This window comes from Anomaloglossus baeobatrachus, chromosome 5 (genome assembly GCF_048569485.1).
Source record: "Anomaloglossus baeobatrachus isolate aAnoBae1 chromosome 5, aAnoBae1.hap1, whole genome shotgun sequence".
Taxonomy (NCBI): domain Eukaryota; kingdom Metazoa; phylum Chordata; class Amphibia; order Anura; family Aromobatidae; genus Anomaloglossus; species Anomaloglossus baeobatrachus.
The window spans coordinates 560794625-560805536 of record NC_134357.1 but is presented as its reverse complement, the minus strand read 5'-3'; the positions used below and the strand labels follow the sequence as shown (position 1 = coordinate 560805536).

At 44.4% G+C, this 10912-nt stretch overlaps 2 protein-coding genes across 2 annotated transcripts in view; both read left to right on the top strand.

Annotated features, from left to right (window-relative positions):
- Positions 1-269: 269 nt before the first annotated feature.
- On the top strand, positions 270-839 carry LOC142313012 (oocyte zinc finger protein XlCOF29-like). The gene is made up of 2 exons (XM_075351999.1): positions 270-485; positions 615-839. Exons 1-2 carry the CDS (start codon positions 408-410, stop codon positions 837-839), a joined length of 303 nt encoding a protein of 100 aa, XP_075208114.1. The 5' UTR covers positions 270-407.
- Positions 840-896: 57 nt separating this feature from the next.
- The window catches only part of LOC142313011 (uncharacterized), an 82149-nt gene continuing 72133 nt past the window's right edge, over positions 897-10912 (top strand). The window contains exons 1-3 of the mRNA XM_075351998.1: positions 897-999; positions 1083-1180; positions 1378-1468. Coding sequence (XP_075208113.1) covers positions 915-999; positions 1083-1180; positions 1378-1468 — 274 coding nt within the window. The 5' untranslated portion in view covers positions 897-914. The remainder of the gene's footprint in view (positions 1000-1082; positions 1181-1377; positions 1469-10912) is intronic.

The window sequence follows — 10912 nt, the reverse complement described above, 5'->3', positions numbered from 1 at the left end:
GCTTGGAAATTCGGAGACATTGTCAGTAGTTAATAGAATAAAAGAACAATTTACATATCACTCCAAAATATAAAGAGAAAAGAGAAAAACTGACAATTTTGCAGAGGTCTCTTCATTTTTGCCAGAGATGTGTGTGATGAGCCTGAACATAAAGCAACCGCTTCACCGACCCGAACCAGAGTCCTGCATACACTGAGGAGCTGATCATGTGACCCCCTGACTCCTCCCCTCCATGTGACATCATCACAGGTCCTGTAAGCACAGAGCAGCCATATATCTAGTGTGCGGCTCTGCAGGAGGAGGTGTGTGGAGATTCCCCATTACTGGGCTCAGGCTCCATACACATTAGATGCTGGGGGAGAACAATCGCTCTATAGAAGAGAATTCTCCTGATTGCCCCGTGAAGGATGGATATGGACAGGGACAAGATGGCGGAGAGGATATTACACCTCACCCTAGAGATCCTCTTCCGGCTTACTGGAGAGGTGAGAGATTCTGATGACGTCACATTACATCATTCTTATCTATGGGAATAACAGATGGACAGAACTGGAGAGGTGAGGACTCTGGAAATGTCTGGAGTGAGATTTCTTACTGTGTCTCTCCATAACCAGGATTACACAGTAGTGAAGAAGACCTCTAGTGAGCGCTGTCAGGCCCCTGTGTCTGAGGGATGGGGAAGACCCCTGAGCCCAATCACGGGGCCTCCACCTCACCCCCCGATACATGAGGACATCAATGACCAGAAGATCCTAGAACTCACCTACAAGATGATTGAGCTGCTGACTGGAGAGGTGACACTGCTGGGAATGCTGGGACATTATACAGTAACGCTATGAAGGGATCGGGGGTGACGGTATCATTGTATGTGTCAGGTTCCTATAAGGTGTCAGGACGTCACCGTCTATTTCTCCATGGAGGAGTGGGAGTATTTAGAAGGACACAAAGATCTGTACAAGGACGTCATGATGGAGGATCCTTGGCCCCTCACATCATCAGGTAATAGACAGGACTAAACACACACGGCCTATAATTATCTGTATGTAAGGAATGAATTCAGTCCCTGTATGTGTCTCCTCCAGGTCTATCCAGTAAGAGGACAACACCAGAGAGATGTCCCCGTCCTCTTCTCCCACAGGACTGTAAACAAGAAGATCCCGATGTTCCTCAGGATCATCAGGTAGATGGAGAGAAGGTGCCATGAAATCCCCCTATGATGTGTAGACGGCTGTGAAGGTCTTGTGCTCAGTCTTGTTTTATCCTCCAGTATTATATGTTTTATACTTGTGTAATGAGAACGGTGGAGATGGCAGGATTAGAGCTGATCATAGATGGGACTTCTCCATCTGTCTGTGACTTTTACAATATTTGTTTCAGGGTGAAGTTTTGCCCCATATTAATACTACAGAGACATATATGCAGGATGATGAGTGGATTAAAGTGGAAATTCCTACAGATGACCGCCCAGGTGAGTAGTGACCACTAAATGCAGAGAAGTCACAGATTCTTCTCATTCAGCAGCTGCTACAATGTGGGACTAAGAAGAAGGAACAAAACTTATTATCCTAAACATAAGGCCCGTTTTACACGTCAGTGAAAAACACAGACGTTTTTCACTGGCGTGTAAAACACGCACATGTCCCTGCGTGTGCCGAAAATCACGGCACACGTGGGTTGTCTAAGTGCAATCCGGGTTCGGTTCTCCGTGGCCCATGATTGCACTTAGAGATTCACTCACCTGTGCCCGCTCCCGCTCTCCATGGTGCTGAATCCTCCCGCGACGCAGCATCCGGCCGGCGGTGACCCCCGCAGCAGCTGCTTCCGGGTCGGCTGTGTCGCGCATAATGAATATGCGCGACAGTAATCAGCCGGCACAGAAGGAGCAGGGAGAACAGGCTGCAGAGGACATCGCTGGACGCCGGGTGAGTTAAAATGTTTTTTATTTTAAAAGCACGTTTTTTTCTGGCACGTGTTTCACGGACCACACCACTGCGTGGTCCGTGGAACATCAGTGATGCCAGAAAAAAATGGACATGTCTCCGTGCAGCAATCACGCACACGCGGGTACGCTGCACGGAGACACGTGCAGTGACAAATCACTGACGTGTGAGCAGGCCCATTGATTATAATGGGTCTGCGTATGTCAGTGATTCTGGTACGTTTAAAAAAAAGCACAAACGTACCAGAATCACTGACGTGTGAAAGGGGCCTAAGGTGTAAGAGGTTTCCTATACATCCTAGACACGGGGAATGTGCAATTTATAGTGGAATGAATACGTCACATATAAAATGATGCGTTTTGAGTTTCCATATCCTGATATTTAAAGAACATGGAAAAAGTACGCACTATCGCAAAGTGAACACATATTTCATAAAAATCAATGTATATAAAGTGGATCTAAAAAGTCTACAGACCCCTAATAAAATGGCAGGTTTTTGTCATGTAAGAAATCCTCCCAAGAAGAATCATTTCAAAATTATTGTGTCAGATTGTGAGGCATCTCCTGGGTACAGCACCCTCTTCAGGTCAGCCACAGACTTTGTATTGAATTCAAGTCTGGAATCTGGCTGGGCCATTCCAGAACTCTCATCTTTTTCTAGTGAAACCATTCGTTACCTGATTTGGGGTTCAGATATGGCTGTTGTTATTGAAAGGTGAAAATCCTCTTCATCTCAGCTTTTTAGCAGACACCTGAAGGTTTTGTTGTAAATTGACAATTTGGAGCTGTTCATAATTCTCTCCAGCTTGACTAAAGCCCCAGTTCAAGTTTCGAAAACAAACTAACCCAAAGCATAATGCTGCCTCCACTGTGCTTTACTGTGGGCATGGTGATCTTTTGGTGATGCACAGTGTTGGATTTGCCCCACATGGTTTTTACAGACTTCTTTTTTTTTTATAACTGAATGTTTTATTACATTTTTTTAAACAGACACGGAAAAAGTACATGAATGCATAGATATGTCTCACAAGCATATGAGCAATAACTGTAAACTGAGAATCAGTATACATATCATACTATCACTAATACAATAAAAACAGGGAATGTGACAAGACAAACAAAACAATACTAGACAAGGATATATAAGGAGGGGGGGGATGAAGTGGTGAGGGTGGATATATCAGTCTTCCATCAAAACCATACCTTACTATTATTCTTTATTGGCCCAATAGGTGTCCCAAAGTGACCAAACGCTCTCAACATGATCTACCGTGTTATTTGACAGGGCAGATAGATACTCCATCCTTCTCACATCTTGGATTCGAGAATGGAGATCTGTAAGTGAGGGTGGATGGGCCGATCTCCAGTTACGGGCAATCAGACATCTAGCTGCTGTAGTTATATGTAACAAAAACTGCTTCACTCTTTTCCCCAGTTGAACAAGTGGTATATTTAATATATATAATTTAGGATCCAGGGGAACCCGAAGGCCAGTTACTTTATATATAAGGGATTGCACCAACCTCCAGAAGCACTGGATAATGGGGCATACCCAGAATATGTGTGGTATGTCTCCTCTTATAACTCCACACCTCCAACAATTGTCAGGTATAGCTGGGTTTAGTTTATGTAGTAGTGATGGGGTGTGATACCAATACATGAGTAATTTATACTGATTTTCCTTATAGACATAGCATGAGGATGTCTTAGAGGCAGTATCCCAGATCCGTTTCCACATACCCAAGGGAATGGTCTCACCAAGGAAATCTTCCCATTTCCTCATATATGTATAATCTGGCTTGTCTTCTGGGCAGGGGGTAATTAAAATACGGTATATATCTGAGATGAGGCCTTTAGTAGAGACCCCAGCTCTGCATAATCTCTCAAAAAGTGTAGGGATAGAGACTTCTAAGGAGGTAAAAAGGGAGTGTATCAGGTGTCTGATTTGTAAATACCGATATTGGGAATTGCCAGGGAGATTAAATTTAGCAGCTATGGTGGCGTAGGGGAGAAGGACTCTGGAACGTGCGTCTACTATGTCAGCAAAGCAAAAGAGTTTCCTGTCAAACCATGTTTTAGTCGCTGTACCCTGCATACCGTCTGGCATTCTGGGATTAAAAAGAAAAGAAGTCAATGGAGAGTGTTCAGAGTTAAATGGAAACTTTTTGACACAACAGTCCCATATCCTCTTCGTGAAGGCTATAGGGCCCAGAGTATGTGGGTCAGGCTTGTTTGATGAGGTGCCCCAGAGGTAGGAATTGGGGTGTATTGGGGCGAGCCATAACTTCTCTATTTCCATCCATCTAGAGAAGGCCCTGCGATTAGACCATGCAGGGATGTGGCGTAGATGTACTGCCCAATAGTACCTAGTAATATCAGGGACTCCCAGGCCTCCTCTCAGTTTACTGTCAAACAAAGTCGTTTTCTTAATTCTATGTCTCTTGTGGGCCCAAACAAATTGAAGTATAATAGACTGAATGCTGCGCAATTCTTTGTATGGTACACACACCGGAAGAGTCTCAAATAGGTAAAGTAGCTTCGGCAGGACAGACATTTTGACAGCGGAGATTCTTCCAAACAGAGACAATGGGAGCTTGTTCCAATTGAGCAGGAACCTTTTTATCTCAGTAAATAACATAGAATAGTTCTGCTGGTATAATAGCTTATACTTTGATGTTAGTTGTATCCCCAGGTATGTCAAGGATATATTTTCCCATTTATAATTGTAGTTTTCCTGTAAGGAGGAAACTCGCCCCTGTGGAATAATAATAGGCAGGGCTTCCGTTTTGCTCTGGTTGACCTTATACCCTGACAGCCTTCCAAATTGTAGTAATAGGGAATGTAAATTCGGGAGGGTGGTATGTGGTTGGGACAAAATCAATAGGACATCATCCCTCTGGTTCTGGTTGTTTGGATCCCTCATTTTGAGGATTAAAGAGTAAATTGGTAGGTTGACTCTATACGTATTGGGTATTGATTAACCTAAAAAAGTTGCAACTTGCATCAGACATGATTGGTGGTGGTGTGACAGGAAATGTGAATCATAATCAAAGGTGATACTACCACATGTTACAGCGTTGTTTTCTTTGTGTATTATTGCCAATGATACCTGAATTTCTCCTTTTTTTTTGTAATGTAACTTCCTACAATTAAAATTGATTGGATTAAAAAAAATAGGACATCATCCGCATATAAGGATAGCTTAAACTCCTGGTCTCTCACCATTACTCCACGTATATTAGGGTCAATGCGAATAGCAGCAGCCAATGGCTCAATGCACATAACAAAGAGCAGGGGGGACAAAGGGCATCCCTGACGAGTGCCATTGTGTATCTGAAATGGTTGAGATGCGGCATAAGGAAGTTTGACCGATGCTGAGAGGCAATGAATATAAACTTTTCAGGGCAGTGATAAATGCACCTGAGATTCCAAAATGATGCAATGTTTCAAACATGAATGGCCACCCCAGACGATCAAACGCCTTTTCCGCATCCAAACTAAGAAGGAGTGCTTCACTCTCTGTCTTATTAACCACTTCTACTAAGTCAATAATCTTCCTGGTGTTGTCCCCCCCCCCCTTGCCTACATGGGACAAAACCCACCTGGTCTTTGTGTATTAGGTGTGGGAGCAGGACCGAAAGACGTAGAGCCAGTAGTTTAGTAAAGATTTTCAAATCAGCATTAAGGAGTGCTATGGGCCTATAATTGGCACATTCTATAGCATCCTTTCCCGGTTTGGGTATGAGCGTAATATAAGAATGTAACATACTTGTGGGTATAGGTGAGCCCGTGAGGAAGCTATTAAATTAACTAAATAGGGGGTGAGTCGATCCGCAAATGCCTTGTAGTAAAAATATGTCAGACCATCTGGACCCGGTGATTTTCCATTAGGAAGTAATTTAAGCAGCTCTTCTACCTCTTCACACGTGATTTCTTTATTCAGTGCATTTACAGCACTCTGAGTAAGAGTAGGCAGCTTACACTGCTCAAGAAAGGAGTGGATTTGCTCCCTCTGCTTTCCTGGGTCTGCAGGAAGAGAGCTAGGCAAAGAATACAGTCTTGACAGATAATCCTGAAAGATCTTTGCAACTTTAGTGGGGTCATAGAAAATATTCCTCCCCGAATCTCTCAAGGCATAAACGGATGAGTTCCCCCTATCCTCTCTAAGTTGGCGAGCCAAGAGGGAGTGAGATTTATTTCCTTTGTCATAGTATTTATGCCTGCTATAAAGTAGTAATTTTTTTGTTATATTGACCTCTAGGTCCTTCAGTTGGGCACAAGTCTTTACTATACCTCTAAGGGTACGTATTGATGGGTTAAGGGTCATCCTATTTTCTAAGTCTCCGAGACTTCTGAGAAGCTGATCTCTCTGATAAAGTCTATCTTTTTTGATACGGGAGCTTAATGCTATGCATTGCCCTCTAAAGACGGCCTTATGGGCTTCCCAAACTGTAGAAAAATTAGGCACTGACCCCTCGTTGTTCTCGAAGTATTCTATCAGTCCCGCTTCCAGTTTGTCTCTGTAGGGAGTTCTCTTGAGGAGGGACTCATTGAGCCTCCAGTGGCAGACTCTTGTGCGTGGTGTTGTGTGATCTAGGGTGAGAGTCATTGCCGCGTGGTCTGACCACGTTATTGCACCAATATCCACATTGCTCGTCAATCTAAGGGCTTGAATGTTGCCAAAGAAGTAGTCGATCCTGGTGTGTGTACCATGAGGGGGAGAGTAGAAGGTAAAGGTTTTTTCTGAGGGATGTTTAACTCACCACAAATCAAATAAGGCAAACCTGCGGATCAGTCTTCGAAAGGCAGCTGTCAATTTACGCTGAGACGGGCTCGACAATTGATTAATGGTCAACCTGTCTAAAGAGTCAGAGAAAATAGTGTTAAAATCTCCACCCACAATCCACGCTGAGGAGGGAAGGCATGTGAGTTTCAGGAATACCCGGTTCAAAAAGAGGATCTGGGAGGTATTAGGGGCGTAAATATTTACACAAAATGATCGGAAGATCCTTATATGTCCCTTGTAGGATAAGGTACCTACCCTGTGGGTCTGCCAAGGAGGTCGTAACTTGAATGGGACAGGTCCTTGATATCAAAATTGCCACACCGGCTTTTTTCCTGTCCTGGGAAGCTAAAAAAATCGTGGGGTACAGATGTTTAGCAAAATTGCAGTTCCCATTGAGGTTCAAGTGCGTTTCTTGCAAGAAAACCACACCAGCTCGCTGGGTCCGCATCTCACCAATCGCCATACACCTCTTAATGTTTGAGTTTAAACCCTTAACATTTAACGTTAAAATTTTAACCATATTTTAAGTTGTAGTAGTATAATGCAAAATTAGCATTACATACGAAGGCTAACCGGGTATTGCCCATCTCACAACTGCCTAAAGGCCCACACTGGATGGCTCTCAATGGGGTACAGAGGATTCCCTCACCACAATTAGGGTAGACACATAAGGAATGGGAAAGGACAATGACAAAACACATAACACATAGAGCATAACATTTACATTTCACTAATGTTACCGGAGAGGAGTGAAGCCATGGACAAAAGCCTTTACCTCCGCCACTGTCCTCTCCGGCCAGGGTCAAAGAAGAAAAAATTGGCATAACGTAAAAAACTTTACCAATATCTAAACCCCAACCTCCTTTACCAACTCTTCCGTAGGAGGAACCAGGGTAACTCTAACCTTTGAAGGGGGTTTGTAGCTATGGACACTCTGCTATCGCAGTCAGTATCGGAAGCTAGGTTCAAAACATCTACAATAGGGGAGTATTCAATTTTCACCGCCCTAGTAGCAAACCAATGCAAATTTTATGAGGAGTCATAACCAGATATATTAATATCAAAAAAAAGAAGAAAAAAAAAATGAACAGCTACTTATGAAAGAAAGGACCAGCGAAAGTCCCTATAATAAACAAGGGAGGGCATGAAGCCACCCCCCCCCCCATTACCCCCAAAGGGGGCTGCAGCTTGAAACCAGAGATTCAAACAAGGGGCTCCAGTTCCAAGAAGAGAAAAAGAAAATAAATAAAAATTGCTATCTCAGGTTGGAGCTGGTCGTGCCTTAGGCCATGATGAGGGAGATCCCCCCCTTCCCCCCAGAGTCCCCTTGCTGCCAGACTGGACGGGGTGGATTGGATGGCATCTCTAATTCCCAGTCTACCAGGGTGGGTGGAGGGATTCCCAGATCAGTGCAGAAGGCTGGGAGGTCCCGAGTTGAGCATAGCACAGCCGTATGACCATCTTTTGAGGCTATGAGTGCAAATGGGAACCCCCAGCGATATCGGATGCCCTTATCTTTTAAGGATGCAAGTAGTGGCTGCAGGTGTCTCCTTTTCTGTAGGGTGATCCAAGATAGATCAGGAAATAATTGGATCCGAGTCCCTTGATATTCAATTCTCTCTGAGGTACGGACTTTAGCCATAATGGACTCTTTTAGTTGGAAGTCGTGGACGCAGCAGATAATGTCACGAGATTGATTTTGAGGCCCCCTGGGGCGTAATGCTCTATGCGCTCTGTCCAATTTTATCCTTTGAGTTGTAGGGCGCTCCAGCACAGTGTTAAATATAGTTTCAAGTATGGCATGGACATCCTCATTACCCGTGGTCTCAGGGATACCTCTTACGCGGATATTATTACGGCGTCCTCTGTTATCCAGGTCTTCCAGATGTTTGTTAGTTTCACTCAGACCCTGAGCATAGGAAGTCACGTTTTTCTGTAATTTGATAATGTACTGTCTAGTGGCATCGTGTTCCCTTTCCACTAAGTCCACTCTATCTGCCAGTAGCCCAACATCTTGACGGATTGAGTTAATTTCTGACTTACAGGTTTCTTTCACCTCTGAGATCAGGGATTTGAAGTCTTCCTTGGTAGGAAGGAGATCCAGATACTTTTTAAATCTTCTATGGTCAAAATGGTGTTCCATATCTCCCAACTCAGTCTCTGATGGGGAGTCACGTGACCCTCCTTCGTCCTCCTGCTAAGACACCAGAGCAGACAGTGAAGGCGTAGTGTCTAGGTCCATATCCAATGGATCCGACCACGCACTTTTATTTTTCGCCTGACTGCCCTTAAGGGTTGATTGTCTTTGTGCCTTAGGTTGCATAGGATCTCTCACAGCACAGTTTTTCTTAGTAAGAAACTTGGCCAATGGAGTCACAAATGGCTGTCCCCTTCTTAATCTGATTGACCACCCTGGTCCTCTTCTCCTCCTCAGCCCAGCCAGATCGTTACTCAGTCAGTGCAGTGTATTATGTCTCTTTTCAGTATTCCTTATGTATATGAGACTATTAAAGTTGTAGCTGTCCACTTATATCCTCTATTCGGGTGGCAGAATGAGCCTCCCCTCTACTCAGACGTTATACAGGGTTACATTACTCCTTCACAGCTCCCTCATTCGGTGTTTTCTTTGCCGCAAGTCAGTGTCACAGTGACCACCAGGTGGCGATAGGGTAATGTGCGGGGAGCCAAGGAATGTCCACTAGGTGTCAGTTCAGACCTTTTTTCAGCCGAGCACTTATAGAAAAGCTTTATCCAGTAGGTGGCAGTGCAGAGCTCTGTAAAAGCTTTCCTGTTTTTTTTAAGGCAACTGCAGCACAATTTCCCACCCTCTTCTTCTTCAGCTCTCAAAGCCTGTAAAATGGCGTCGCCGACATGGAGCCCTGGTGTCCCGAGGGGGGCGCAATCACAGCTGCTGCACCTCTGGGGTACAACCACTATGTCACTTGGAAATGCCTCCTTCTCCTCAGGGACACTATCTCTCCTGTGTCTGAACTGGGACAGCACTGAAGGTGAGACTCAGGGCTGCACTCTGACTATGTGGAGGTGCTATGCCATTTCAGGGAGGGGGGGCCAGGGGTCTCCTTCTCTGGGGGAGAAGGCCTTACCTCCACTGTGTCTCGGTGCTTGCTAGGAGCTGTCCCACGGGTATAGTTCCGATCTCAGTGTTCTGCTTGGAGCCCTCCTGGAGTTGTGCTCCCAGCCTAGGTCTGTGTCCAGACCTTGGGGTGATAGCTGGAGATCCTGGCTTGCACCTTGCTGACTACTTAGGGGTGCTTGGTTTTTACAGACTTTATGTAGGTTTTGGAAAAACATAGCCAGGCTTGAATGTTTTTCTTTGTAACAAAAAGGCTTCTGTCCTGCCACATTCCCACAGAGGCTAAACATATAAAGAATATGGGAGATTGCTGTCACATGCAGTACACATTCAGTGCTGGCCAGAAATTCCTGCAGGCCTCTTGGTAGCCACACCAATGTTTTCTTTTCAGCACATCAATTTTTAAATGACAACCTAGAATTGGATATGTCATTGTTGTGCCAAATTAATCCTACTGTGTGATGACTGACTTCGCAGTGATCCATGATTTATGTTCCATGCTTCATCTAATGGCTTGGAATTGTTTGAAACTCTTTGCCATGCCTCAGATTTGATCCAGCAGCCTCCTGTGGTGTGGTTCGTTTCCCTCTCCAATGAGCCACAGTGAGGTTCGGTCGTTGTCCTGGTTCTGAACACTTTTTTTTTTTTGTTTTTTTTGTGTGTTCATTGCCTTTCTGCCAAGTGTTTCTAATGTTGTAATTTAGTCTGCCCTACCACTCTTCGTGTGCAACTATTTAAAGCTTCCACGAGCTTCAATTTCTTGTTGGTGATATTTCTGAAGTGGAATATTGTTGTTGATATTTCTGCTTGGAACTACAGCCTGTCTGCCTAGTGTTTCTCCTTTTAGATTATTATTTTTGGTTTACCTTATTTTTACTCTGCATCTTCCCTCGGATTTTTAAGGAGGTATGTGGAACCCATGATGGCCATTTAGGAAGAATTATTGTAATTCTCTATTAATTGGCCTCCCCCTCACTAGACTTTCCCCTCCACAGTCCATCCTTAATGCAGCAGCCAGGGTCATGTATCTGGCTAATCTTTACTTGGACATTTCCGCTCTGTGCCAGTCATTGCACTGACTGCCCATATATC